General features: G+C 32.9%; 3 protein-coding genes and 1 pseudogene across 4 annotated transcripts in view; 1 reads left to right on the forward strand and 3 right to left on the reverse strand.

Moving 5' to 3' along the window:
- Positions 1-409, reverse strand: part of LOC104782522 (uncharacterized protein At2g40430-like) — a 10,123-nt gene extending 9,714 nt beyond the window's left edge. The window contains exons 1-3 of one of the 2 annotated variants that reach the window (XM_019245002.1): positions 341-409; positions 219-244; positions 70-112 (exon numbers count right to left, since the gene is read on the reverse strand). In XM_019245002.1, coding sequence (XP_019100547.1) covers positions 70-112; positions 219-244; positions 341-371 — 100 coding nt within the window. In that variant the 5' untranslated portion in view covers positions 372-409. Of the gene's footprint in view, positions 1-28; positions 113-218; positions 245-340 lie in introns of both variants that reach the window. The other variant, XM_010507475.2, reaches the window with a different exon arrangement.
- On the forward strand, positions 5,780-7,672 carry LOC104782523 (transcription factor SCREAM2-like). Its single transcript, XM_010507476.2, has 4 exons — positions 5,780-6,102; positions 6,540-6,671; positions 6,797-6,967; positions 7,396-7,672. The coding sequence occupies exons 1-4, from the start codon at positions 6,025-6,027 to the stop codon at positions 7,471-7,473; spliced, it is 459 nt and encodes a 152-aa protein (XP_010505778.1). The 5' UTR covers positions 5,780-6,024; the 3' UTR covers positions 7,474-7,672.
- Positions 9,525-10,200, reverse strand: LOC104784316 (annotated as a pseudogene).
- LOC104782525 (putative BTB/POZ domain-containing protein At2g40450) lies at positions 11,538-12,974 on the reverse strand. The gene is made up of 3 exons (XM_010507477.1): positions 12,901-12,974; positions 12,317-12,479; positions 11,538-12,217 (listed from the first exon to the last, which is right to left on the reverse strand). Exons 2-3 carry the CDS (start codon positions 12,458-12,460, stop codon positions 11,723-11,725), a joined length of 639 nt encoding a protein of 212 aa, XP_010505779.1. The 5' UTR covers positions 12,461-12,479; positions 12,901-12,974; the 3' UTR covers positions 11,538-11,722.

The following is a 13,354-nucleotide window of genomic DNA, read 5'->3' on the forward strand; positions in this document are numbered from 1 at the left end:
CTGTGGAACTTAGTTAATAGATAAATACCTGGTGACTTTCAGTTGTAGGGTTGTATGAGCATCCTGGATGTTCAATTTCTACTGCTGGAATAATTGAAGGTTTTTTGAAAATCTGTACACCAGAAAAGGAGCCAACTGAGTCACCGTCCCAAACAAACTAATTTATCCATTACAGAAACAACAACAGCAAACAACTCTAATTACAGGAGACACATTACCTTTCTAGGATTGGTCTCAAGTTCTCCTGCAAGAATTTTTTTCGAAACGGAAATGTTAAATCATGACATAGAAAAAGTTATGATTAAGAAGCAACAAGAAAGTAAACATTAACTAAACAGACCTTTATTATCATCACCCCACAAGTCCACCATTTCAGAGGAATCGTCACCAACATTCTGAAAAGAAAGACAAAACANCTCTGTCTCTCTCTACCGGCGGCGCGAAGGTAAAACGAAAGAGAGAGAAGCAAAAGGAGATGGTTGCAGAAGAGGACACTAGGGGTAAAAGTAAGTAGGGCTTACAGATATCCTTTATGGGCCTTATGTTGCTCCATTTCCCTCTAAATGGGCCCATATCATCCTTTTGATTTTCCTTTTTCCTCTTTAATTTTTTCTAAACAAAGAAATTTATGTTAATTAAAATAACCAATACAAAAATTATTTCACTATAATTATTGCATGCTTTTATTTGCTGTAGTGATCGATTATATATTAAAAAAAAATTCTAGAAGGTAACTAAAAAATATGTGAGAGAATTAACGAAAAACTTATAATTTTTCCATTATTTAATACATCAATCATATTTTTTTTCTTCTTTGGCATAGATATCATGATGATATTACCATCCGAAAAATACATAGCAATTGACTTATTTAAGTCCTTGTGCTTTTTTTTTATCAAGGAAATTGCTTTTTCAAGTAACATCATATGAATATTTCTAATCTGTGCATTCATATGAATATAAGTCGGCTAATAATACCTTCAAAATTATTCTGCAACTTGATTTGACTTATATTTTAACTTTTTTTGTCTTCTATACTAACTTTATTAACATGTACGGTTTTTTCTGAACATTATACGGTTATCAAATGAGCATAATCAATTAGCACAATATATGTGTTATAACACATAACACATATATTGTGCTATCAAAAATCGAAGTCATTAATTTCAAAGAGAGTAAATAATTAGGCTGCCGTACGTTATGTAACCTGTCTTCCAAGAAAAAGAAAAAAAAAATGCATGTTTTGTGAGAAAAGGATGAAATCAGTTCTTAAGAATAGATTAAATTGGCGTCACGGCACATCGGACACCTTCCAGTTTAATAAAATAAACTAGAGCAGATGTTTGTTAACGTGTGTTATCACTTCTTCTCTCCCATTTTTGTGGGATTCCAACATATAAGTTTTGATAAAAATCTTGGTTACAATTAGTTTATAATTAGGCATGCACACGTCACGCATTATTTACATGTAAGCATCTATGTAGTCAAAAACTTAATGATAAACGCGTTCTTTTTTTCGTCTACTGTATTCTGATATATATTAATATGAGGATGTAAATGATTGAGCAATGTCTATTATTTGATCAAAATACTATACAAAATATCGAAAATAAAAGAGTTGTTTTAAAAATAAAAAAATGAGTGATGTTTGATAGCACAAAGCCGCCCCCGTGACCTAATTCTCATTTGATTCTTTTGTCACATTCAAGAGGAGAGTGGGGTAGATCAAATTGCTAAACCCTGACTACAACATATTATTGTAAATTCTTCTTAAGATATGTTCAATTTTATTTTGTCCTTTTGGTCTCATCTAAATCCCACGTATGGTCCATCCAATATGTTATATCTTGGAGTTTAATTAATGAGTCGTCCTTAACATTGATGTGCCAACATAGAGATGATATTACAACGAGAGATAATGTCACGATGATCGCTAGACACTTTTTAATCAGACATGAGAAATATAATTTTCAGCGTAAACTGATTAGCATTATTGACATCAAAAGGAAGAAAACTATTTTATTATAGTAGTTTTCTTAGATCACTGCCAGTTGTTCAAAAACCTAAGACTCTCTGTATTTCAAATATATCATTAAATTGGTATACCAAATCTTTTTTTACAAAAAAAAAATTTAATCACAAAATTATTCTTAATTTTTGGTAACTATGTTAAAATTTATTCTTAATCCACAATAACTTTAAAAGTTTTTATTATTATTATTTGTCTTCAAATTAAAATTTATAGAATACCTTTTGCTTGAGCTGATAATAACTATAGTGTTTCATAACTTGGACGTATAAATTTACAAGTACAATCAGAAGCCTTTTCCTAATATGTAGGAAATAAACCAATGGTCGTTTTGCATGTGGATCTACTGATGAGTACTGAGAATATTGGATTTCATTAATTTCGTTTATAACATGATTTTATGTGCATATTGTAAAACCAAAATGATACTAACATCAATTGTCTCGGGCAAGAAAATATAATTCATATGGGAGAGAAGACAAAAGAGATATAGCTGTCACAAACACGAGACTCTTTTACAAAATTTCTTTTAAAATAAATATTTACATAATGACATAAATAAATAGATAATATGATAGGAAAATACTTGTCTTTCTAAAATGATCATATCTAAGCCAAAACTTTTAGAAGCGAAACGATGACAAGGCAACTCTTTGTAGCCATTAGAATTCAGATGTAGATAGCGACTCCTTTCTATAAATATACATATAGTGTACGTAACTCATCATATTATTTCGCATATATTTTGATTTCCAGTCAAAAATTTTATATAACATTGAAAACTAATTAATAGTATATCACGGTTTGCGAACATGTATAATCCAACTACATTATGTATAGCCGGCAGTGTATATAAAGTTTATAAATTATATTATTATATAGCATGTATATTTTAATTTTTAATTTTAGAAAGAAACATTTAATCTTACATGAGAAAAACCTTTTATATAAACCTATCATGTATAAATTATATTCATCATATTTGAAATTCAATTATAACATATACCGACTTTTATATATCACGTATAACATTCTATAAAATGTATAAACCGAGCAACAATATATATAGACTCCACTATGCATATATTATCTAGATACAATATGCATGTATAACCTCTCAACTACGTCATGTGTTAACTAGTTTTTGAAGATGTAAATGTACAGAAACTCATATAACACGAATAAATTGATCTTTCTAATTACACTTGACTTATATAGATGTAGCTTAATTTCGTCGACTTGGTTCATAACGGTAGACTTATCCGTAGAAATATCATTTTTGAAACAAAAGATTTTGTTTGAAAAACCTGTTAAATTGTTTATCATAGATACTTACTCAGATTATTCTTTATCTTCAACTGCAAGAGATATTAACATTTAAACTTTTGTAATCGATATATATGTGTGTGTGTGGAAATTTGGATTAGGATTAGATGAGTATTGTTGATTGACACTCAACAATGGTTGTAAAATCTGTTTTTTTTTTTTGGCAAGTTTACAGTTATAGGTTAAGCTCTTTTGTAAAACCTCACATTTCATGTTAATGATATCCACATTCCTATAGAAACAAATTGGATTTAGAACCATGATGATGTGGTGTCGCGATCCGGTCCAAGTCAGTCAACAACAATCATCAATTGTGATTATGACTAATTTATCAAATTTATATTAGTGATCAGTTGTGCTTTAGAATTGAACGATGAAATCATTAATTGGGTCTAAAGTAATATTTAATATAATGTATGATTAACGCTAAATGGCTTGTTATCATGGCATCATACATAATTTAATTGTTAGTTATGTATATATATATGACAAGCGTAGGAGTACAAATCAAAACTCTACCATTCGATTTTATTTAATATGTATATATTGCAATATATGGAACCATACACATGGATCATAATAGTGTAGACGAGAGGCGGAGAAAATCAAGGGGTTTGCATTGCACCAAACCCTAAAATAAAGAAGAAATAGAAACAGAGCGTATAGGAGGAAGATGAGGAGAGGAAATAGTAAAATGTCCAAATGAATGAAGCTATAGACGTAAAAGAAAAATGTTTTGATGAAGCAACGGGACTTGTGTGTAGAGTGTTGTTTTGTTGTGATGATTAATTGGCACACATGTGAATTGGTGGGTACGTTTGTTTGTCAGTCTCCTATATAGACAATGTTCTACATCTTATACCATTGCTAATATATCCAAACTTATATACGTACATGTATCTATACGCAGCTTACATATACGGACAACATCGTATAATTATACATAAGGATGCTGCGCGCGAGTAACTTGATAGATGTGTTTTTTAGATTGATCCATCAAATCATTCTATGTGTAATGTGAAGGGAAATTGTTAGGCATCAACCTTTATAAGATATATGTGTTTGAAAGATGTGACTTAACATTGGTGTTTGTTCAAAAATAGGATTTGTATTATTGTTAATGCATACATGCACATGTATACGCGGTGTATACGGCATGCAAATACATTTTATCTAATGTATATACATATAGACAGAGAAAGAAAGAGAGCGCGATAGAGAGGACAAGGAGAGAGATGAGGAATAGGTGAAGAGAGAGGAGGATATATGTGTGGGTATTTGTTCATAAAGATCCCCGTGAGGAGTGTTTGGAGGCATTCCAAAATCACAACTAACATTCTTTTGTTTGCTTTTATCCTCACCTTCACTTCTTTCGATGCTCCCAAAATTTTTATTTTTGATTTCTTTTAATATGCGTTTCACAATATTAATTATTCCCCCCATATATCACGAGCTCATCATTCCCTTTCTCGTCCCATTTTATTTTTAGTTTCACTATCTATTCAATTATCCTATTATAACATTATTCAAGTGGCGCATATATATAAAACCGCAACCTAGTCATCACAAGTTCAAATGATTTGTTCTTGTTGTTGCAATGATCATAACGAATTGGTAGTAGTTTATGGTACTTGCATGTCTTTTATTTCGCCATTAAATAGAAATTGCATGAAAATAAGGGATGGTGATGCTAATTTATGCTATTCAATTTAGATATGTGTAAATATATATATATATAGTGAAGAAAATTACTTTGAGGTTTAGAATTTATAGTTAAATGACTAGCTTGCCATATGTATTTTTTTAAAAAAATATTAGTATATATACATGCATAATAAAGTCCTTTTTGTGATCAACATAAACTTTTTTACATGATTTTGAAGAGTACATCATATGATCAACATGATTCTTAAGAAAATATATTAGTATTCCCTATACACATACATAAAAAAGTCCTTTTCATGATCGACATATACTTTTTACATGACTTTGAAAGTGTACATCATATCAATATAAGCATATAAATGGAGTTTTGTAATCATTTATCTGTTTTATCGGTTTCCAAAATTTAAAGCTGGCGATAGTTGTTATCAATTATCGTGATTTTCCTTGGAGGCGTTAGAATAGTATTTAGACACAGAAGAAACTAAAATCACATCAACAAATACAAAGTTAATAATTTAAAGCGTATTTCATTACAGTGAGAGTTTACCGTCAATACACATCGACTATAAAACATAGTGATTAATTTACAATATTCAAGTTGGTACGTAAAAGGTATAGACACGTATACGTATATTTATACGTACTTATATGATAGAAATATTGTATAAATATAAAAAAATATAAGATAATATATTCATATAAGAAAACAAAATAAAAATTGGATCGAATATTAAATAGAATATCGTCTATTGAGACATAGAGGCAAGCAAGTAATTCACGAGATACAAATCGGAGTTGTCCGTATATTATATTTTGTAGCGATCAAGAGAGACTAAGGCAGACATGTGAGAGGGGAGAGTATCCTATAAACAATTTTAATCTAAGATCTCTGCTTCCTCCCTCTCATATATATATATAACACATAGTTCCTCTATATATTTATAAACAAAATCGAGGAAGCTCAATACGAAAGAAGATGCTAATGAAAGCATAAAAGAAGAATGGTTTCGAGAGAACAGAAGAGAGGTTCTTTGCAAGAGAAGTTTCAGTTGCTTCGTTCGATCACTAATTCTCATGCTGTAATTATTACATCACCCTCCCTCTCTTTCTTTTTTGATTTCCGACGGAGATAAACGCAATCATATGTATACGTATATAAATCCTATTATTAACACACACATGCGCGTGCACACACACAATCTTAATCGATCTATATATAGCTTTGTTTATTTATTTTTTCACTCAATCACAATTTCGTCCCTTCGGATCATTTATATTTGAATCCCTTTTGATATTTATATTCAAGTTTGCTTTTTATTTATTAATTTGGCTAATCACTTGATCCTTTTCTAATCATATATAGAAGATCACGTATGTTATTGCAAACAGGATATACATATTTGGCCAACTTATGAATTGAGATGGATTCTCTCTTTTAATTTGTGGTACATATATAATTCTAGCGATGTTGTATATACTACTAATATGTGTGCGGGCACACGTGTTTTGATGACAGGAAAACGATACATCGATCATAATGGATGCATCAAAATATATCCAAACGCTTAAGCAGAAAGTCGAAAGATTCAACGAAGGCCCTACTGCAGAGCAATCTTCAAGCGAGCCCACGGATCCAACGACACCAATGGTAAACAATCACAAACATACAGATATAATGTTTCCTTTGGATCCGTTATGTACTTAATTACGTACGTATATGTGATTAATGTGTGACAGTGTGAGAGATTCATTAAGATTGGGCTTTTTTTATAGGTAACAGTGGAAACCCTAGAAAAAGGTTTTATGATAAATATACTCTCAGGGAAGAATCAGCCAGGGATGCTTGTTTCGGTATTAGAAGCCTTTGAGGATATTGGGCTTAACGTTCTTGAAGCTAGGGTTTCATGTACCGACTCCTTTAGCTTGCATGCCATGGGAGTCGAGGTAATTAATCTAATCACCACACCTCATATATATCTGTATACATTTATTCTATATCGTAGTTAATTAAAATGATTTGCGAATATATGGTTTGGAAAATGTTTGTATGAAGTTCTTGAATCTTGATACAAAAGAGCTGCTTCGGTTTTGTCCAAAAAAAAAAAAAAGAGTGTTGATTCGGCAATGGCGTGTCATCATATGAATTTACGAACTTTATGTGGTTTCACTTACTTTATTACATACATTGAAAATTAATGCCTGTGATTTTGCTGGTGAAAATTTCAGAATATTAAATAAAGTGAGCAATCTCAACACACACACGCACACGCATACAAAATATAAAAACATGTGTTGTCTATGTCGATATGTGTGTGTTGGCATGAATAATAATATATTTAATGATTACGCCACTGTTAATAATAAAAATGTAGAATGAAGAAGGAGAAAATATGGATGCTGAAGCAGTGAAACAGGCAGTGACAGATGCAATGAGGAGCTGGCTGGGGTGAAAGCAATGATCCACAGATCTAGATTGACCCACTTTTTTTTTTTTTTTACCTTTATATATTTATTTCTTATTATACAAAATATAATAACACAATTTCTATAGTATTTTTGCTCTTCTTTTTTTCTGTCCATCTTTGTAGCCCTGAATCTTCCCCTAAAAAGGGATAATGAAGAAAAATCAATGGTATGTTTCTATATATATTCCACATATGCAAATACAAAATACGTATTCAATATATAGCTAGTAAGTAGGTATTAGTCACCAAACTGATACATATCAATCGAGTACAGTTAAAAATTTGTTCATATGTTAGATTAGAATATCATTTAGAGAAAACGCTCAGAGCATTGTTTCTGAATTCAGTAGACTAAAACTTTTATCATTATTTTGGATTTGGTCAGATGATATTAATTAGTGAACTTATTTTCTACAACAGAAGAAGACAAGCATTTCTTTGTTCACGTGACCAAAATAACTCCAGAAAACCTGGAAAGTAAAACGTATCCGTTCTACTCATTCCATCCACTATTACTAAATCACGACTAACTATTAAGTGTGATATTTTGGTTTACTTAGCATAATGCAACTCATGTTTTTTCAGGGGGTTCCTCAATCCAAGCGAATTAGATTCTATTCTTAACAAATTAAAAAGCTTCCAATTTTAGACCGAATGAATCTTGAACTTTTAGAAGCAAAAGAAATATGAATTGAACACCTTTCATCAAGATCACGTGCGCTGCATGGTATTGCTGATAACAATTAATTCAGGGACAATACTTGGGTATCCTATAAAGTATAAAGCATAGTACATTAAAAAAAAAAACTTTTAAGTCCATGAGCTGGTTTATGCAAAGTTCTTGGAGGTATAGATTCTTGTATTTCTCTGCAGCTATGTAGAGTGTACATACGGGCGTGCTTCCACAGTTTTGTATCGGGAACCTTAATTTGTACATAAAATCAGTAAAACGTATATATAGCTCGTCGTGAGTCATCTCTGAGAAGTGTTGCTGAAGTTGAATCAATCATCTGCCTTAACACAATCGATGAATGCAGCCTTTTGTAAAACAAAAACATCCATACACAGTTTAGTCGAATTTAGCTAGCAAGTTTTTGCTCTCTTTCCAGCCGTTCACAAGTTAGAAAGGAACAATTACAAACGAGTACTAGATACAAACATCACTTTGACAATTAAAAATAATGTACGAACTATATGATAACCATGAAACTTTTAAGTTAAAATACTTAATTATACAGATTAAATAAAAAGGAAGTTGCGGCAGCGAACATAACAAACTAATTACACTCAATAACAAAAGTAAACCACATAATTTCAATGCCTAAAAGAAGATAAAATCGTCAGGGTCTGTCTATCTATGCTTATAATTGTGTATGACCACAAACATAACAGTGGTCTATCTGCTGCAAGATAGAGTGACCGAGCATGTTTCTTGAGGCTCACAGAAGAAGAGGAGCCATCAACGCTGTAGATGAAATCAACAAAAGCCTCTAATTCTTCATGTTTCATCTCAGGGAAAGTGATAGTCTCTAACTTAGCCTTAGCCTTGATATCGTCTGGTTCCAGCATCTTATTAAACACCTCTGATCTTGCTGCCTATTGTGTTTAGGGGATACAATATTTTCAAAACTGATCTTGCTTGACTTAAGATGTACGTAGTCAAAACTGAGGATGGACATCATCAATCACAAAACGAGATGCTTTAGACTCCGATCAATCCTTACGGATGAAGTTGTTGCAGAGATCATCATCGCCGAGCCTGTTTGTAAGACATTCGTAGAGCTAGAGAACTGCATTTATATAAGCAACCCTTCACAACATACTAAATAAAATCTACCTAGAGGCAGCGCATTGTATTTAAGACACGAATTGGCAAACTTTGGATACTATTCACGATTATGTCAACTCACTTGAAAAGGATAAATCGGTTTATCACAAAGATATGAAACACCAAGAGAATGTTTATTTTTAGACGTACTGACAACAGTAACCACAATATCTTTTGGTATTACTAAGCCGAATTATAGAAGACTTCATTATCTCCACGGCAAGAGTTGGGTGGTTATAATTTTAGTGAAGGCGGCATCATTGAGGGCTTTGTCAAAAGGGATTTGGGCGAGCTCAAGGATAATAAGAGCATTTGATGGACTAAAAGATGATAAAAGCTCATTTCTGCATTGGTCTCTTAGATGTGGAATCTCATATTTGTCGGCAGCAAGAAAGAGTGACCGAACATGTTTCTTGAGACTCTCAGAAGAAATGGAGCCATCGACGATGTAGATGAACTCTACTAAAGCTATGACTTCTTCGTGTTTCATCTCCGAGAGAGTGACAGTCTCAACCAGCTTAGCTGAAGCCTTGAACTCATCTGATTCCAGTATCTTCTTGAACACCTCTGATCTTGCTACCTATTTAAAATTCCATTTATGTTGAGGGAACATCATCAACAATGATTAAAAAAAAAAAACCAAATAAGAGCCACTCTCAAAAACATTGCTACACTATAAGCATTTCTATAACTTTTCCCTAAATTGGATGATGATAAATAAAAGAGAAGAGGAGAAGTAGGAAATACCAAGAAAAGCTTGTGGGCAAAGATAGCTGCACTCTATCACTGTCTCCTGCCTTGAGACGTACATCGGCTTGCCATTGTTCATTCAAGAGTTTCTTAAATCCACCTACGAAAACCTCTTTGTTGCTCTGTGTTGCCATTGCAAACCAAAACCTGAATGTGATTTGGTCGATGTTATAGAGGGATCTATAATTTATATAACTTAACTCATGAGAGTTGATCAGAAACGTTCGAGTAACAAGGAATAAAGAGGTGTATTCGAGAAGTACTCTTGACGTTTGGACCAAATTAAGACTAACTCCTAAAGTCCTAATAGAAATATGAACGACTGATCGATTTTAACCGGAACTGATACAGCTTCGGTTACACGGCGCCGGCGGAGATGGGCTCTTCCACGCGGCAGATATATAAGAGGCGGGTCCGATTAGTCGTGATTCGTGAAAGGGAAGCTTTTTAGGGTTTGCTTTGATGTTGTGTTTCTATATCTTTTATTTTTTGAGTAACAATATTAAATATGAGTATAAATATTCACAAATAATAACATTGTATTAAAATTTGCGAGAAATAGAAATTTGTTGAAAATAGACACACAAGTAATAAATAATAGACACACAAGCATTAAAATGGGCCTAAAGTTATACTTTAAATTTGCCCGATATGGGCTTCTTCGATACAAAGTTAGATTGCCGACAAAAAAAAATATATATAAATAAATAAACACAAACGCCATAATACATCAATCGACTAAGAGCATCTCCAATAGTCCTCTATTTTTTCCTTTATAATAGAGATTCTCTATAATAGAGGTGAATTTTATTCCAATTCATCTCTATTTTTACCTCTAAAATAGAGATTGCTATTTTTTCCTCTATAATAGAGGAATTCTATTTTAGAGGTGAGAATAGAGGTGGGTTGGAGTAAAACTCACATCTATTATAAAGATCTCTACTATAGAGGAAAAAAATAAGAAAACCATTGGAGATGGTCTAAAGCCGGTCCACAATTAAATATAATTGAGTTACGTCAACAACTTAGTACGCAAAACAGAGTTATTGTGTCTACAACTTGTACGCAAAATAGAGGAGGAATGACGGAGATTGGAAGTTGATCGGTCACTTCCGAATGATCATTGTGATTCGCCTTCTGGTTCCTCAAACCCCACGTTCCTATTGGTGTAAAGTATCGATTACAGTGTCCTGCCATGCCATACTAGTACACTGCCTAGTTGGAAGACATCGCATGCCTTGTTTTCACCTCAAAATTTCTCATGAGATATTCGTCTAGTAATAAAATGGGTTCAGATTGTTTAACTAGTGTGGTATATGAGTTTTGTCCCCATAAAATCTAACTTTGATATTTCAGTGCATCCATCCATGAGAAGTAATATCGAACAACTAAGAACTTACTTCATAGATGGTTATTGTTTTAAGCTACAACTTTACTCTTCTCGTAGCTTGTTATGATTCTGAAAAGGATATAACAGTAAGCAACATAACTCAGAGGTAAACTCATTAAAGTAATTAATCAATCGCCCACATGGGATTTACTTGAAGCAAAGATGTGAGTGGAGAAATTGGTATCTAAATTTCACTCGATAACAAAAGTAAACCACCTAATTGACTAATTCCAATGCCTAAAAAATAATAGTGTTAGGGTCTATGCTTACCATTGTGCACGACCACAATAATAACAGTGGAATCGATTGTTAGTAGTGGCTCGAAGAGAAGTCTTCATAATCGCCACTGTAAGATTTGGATGATTGACGACAAACAACTTGAACTCATCAGAGTCAGCAATCACGTTTAAATTGGTTTGGATACTATTGAAGGCAAAATTGGAGAGGGTAAAGTCAAAAGGGATTTGGGCGAGCTCAAAGATGCTAAGAGCGTTTGATGAATTCAAAGAAGATATTAGCTCGGTTCTGCACAGGTCCCGTAGATGCGGTATATCATATTTATCAGCTGCAAGATAGAGTGACCGAGCATGTTTCTTGAGACTGGCAGAAGAGAAAGAGCTGTCAACGCTGTAGATGAAATCAACTAAAGCCTCAACTTCTTCATGTTTCATCTCAGGGAGAGTGATTGTCTCTACTACCTTAGGCGAAGCCTTGATCCCGTCTGGTTCCAGCATCCTCTTAAACACCTCAGACCTTGCTGCCTATTTACGAAAATTTTCCATATTCGTTCAGCTCAATAAGATTAAAAATTGAAAGGCATTATTTAACACTAAGAGAGAAGAGAAGGGTGTTACTGTTACCAGAACAAGTTTGTGGGCGGGGATAGTAGCACCCTCAGCCTCATCACTGTCTCCAGCCTTGAGCTGAACATCGGATTGCCACTGTTCTGTCAATAGTTTCCTAAATCCACCCAAGAAACCATCTTTGTTGCTCGATTTTTCCATTGCAAAAACCAAAACCTGACTGTGGAGATAAATCAATTGGAAACGATGTTAAACAATAGCATATACCAAAACAAGTTTTTACAAAACGAAGCTCAGATAAAAAATTCCAGGAGCGAGCAAAGAGACATGTATGTTTAAAGACATTCCAAGTAAAGTAACCAACGCAAACTTATCGACATGCGAAATTTGAATCGAAATCTACCAGAAGAAGAAGACCACTCTTTTTTATACAAGTTAGTAACTGCTATAAGAATTGAGAAACGTTTTCTAGTACCACAGAACAATCGAGGAGAAAGTTTAAGAGCGAGAACTACCAATATTCAAACAATCAAAGCAATAAAACAATGGTTTCTCTAAACAATCTTTTGATTAATAGAAAATATGTTTACAAGTTTGTTCTAAACAATCTTCTATTCAAACAAGTTAGTTTGATCACATACCTATCTTAGAAATTTCTCAAGAAATCTCAAGCCCTCTCTAGGTTCGTAGCTTTTAAGCTAAAACTTAATTGTTAGGTAATTTTTCTCTTGTTTGACCGTCTTAGCACCCTATTTATAGAACAAGGGTCTAAGCTGTACAACAAGAAAACTAACTATTCTATTTCTTTTCTAATAGGAATCAGACAATTTCCAATTTCTTTTTTTTTTATGGATTAGGAAATTTTCCTTGTTCTTCACGTTTACGTTTCTTCTTCAGAAAGTTACGGCGGAATTCGAGAAACTCTCTCGTGGCTCGACAAAATATAGGATTCAACAGACTGATTGATCAATTCCACCGGAGACGACCTTCTCTGTCACGCGGCAGTGACAAACCCACTTGAGGTGGGAGTGAAAAAGACCTAATTCTTTAATCTATTATTATTATTATTTTATATTATTATTATTATTATTATTA

Source organism: Camelina sativa, chromosome 4, assembly GCF_000633955.1.
Source record: "Camelina sativa cultivar DH55 chromosome 4, Cs, whole genome shotgun sequence".
In the NCBI taxonomy this organism is placed as follows: Eukaryota; Viridiplantae; Streptophyta; class Magnoliopsida; order Brassicales; family Brassicaceae; genus Camelina; species Camelina sativa.

Bases quoted from the DNA above. Each gene is read 5' to 3' on its own strand.
- LOC104782525 (XM_010507477.1), bottom strand. From the start codon at position 12,460: ATGGAAAAATCGAGCAACAAAGATGGTTTCTTGGGTGGATTTAGGAAA. The intron at 12,218-12,316 runs GTAACAGTAACA...TTTCGTAAATAG, and splicing joins CCGCCCACAAACTTGTTCTG to GCAGCAAGGTCTGAGGTGTT.
- LOC104782523 (XM_010507476.2), top strand. From the start codon at position 6,025: ATGGTTTCGAGAGAACAGAAGAGAGGTTCTTTGCAAGAGAAGTTTCAG. The intron at 6,103-6,539 runs GTAATTATTACA...TTTTGATGACAG, and splicing joins CGATCACTAATTCTCATGCT to GAAAACGATACATCGATCAT. The intron at 6,968-7,395 runs GTAATTAATCTA...ATAAAAATGTAG, and splicing joins TGCATGCCATGGGAGTCGAG to AATGAAGAAGGAGAAAATAT.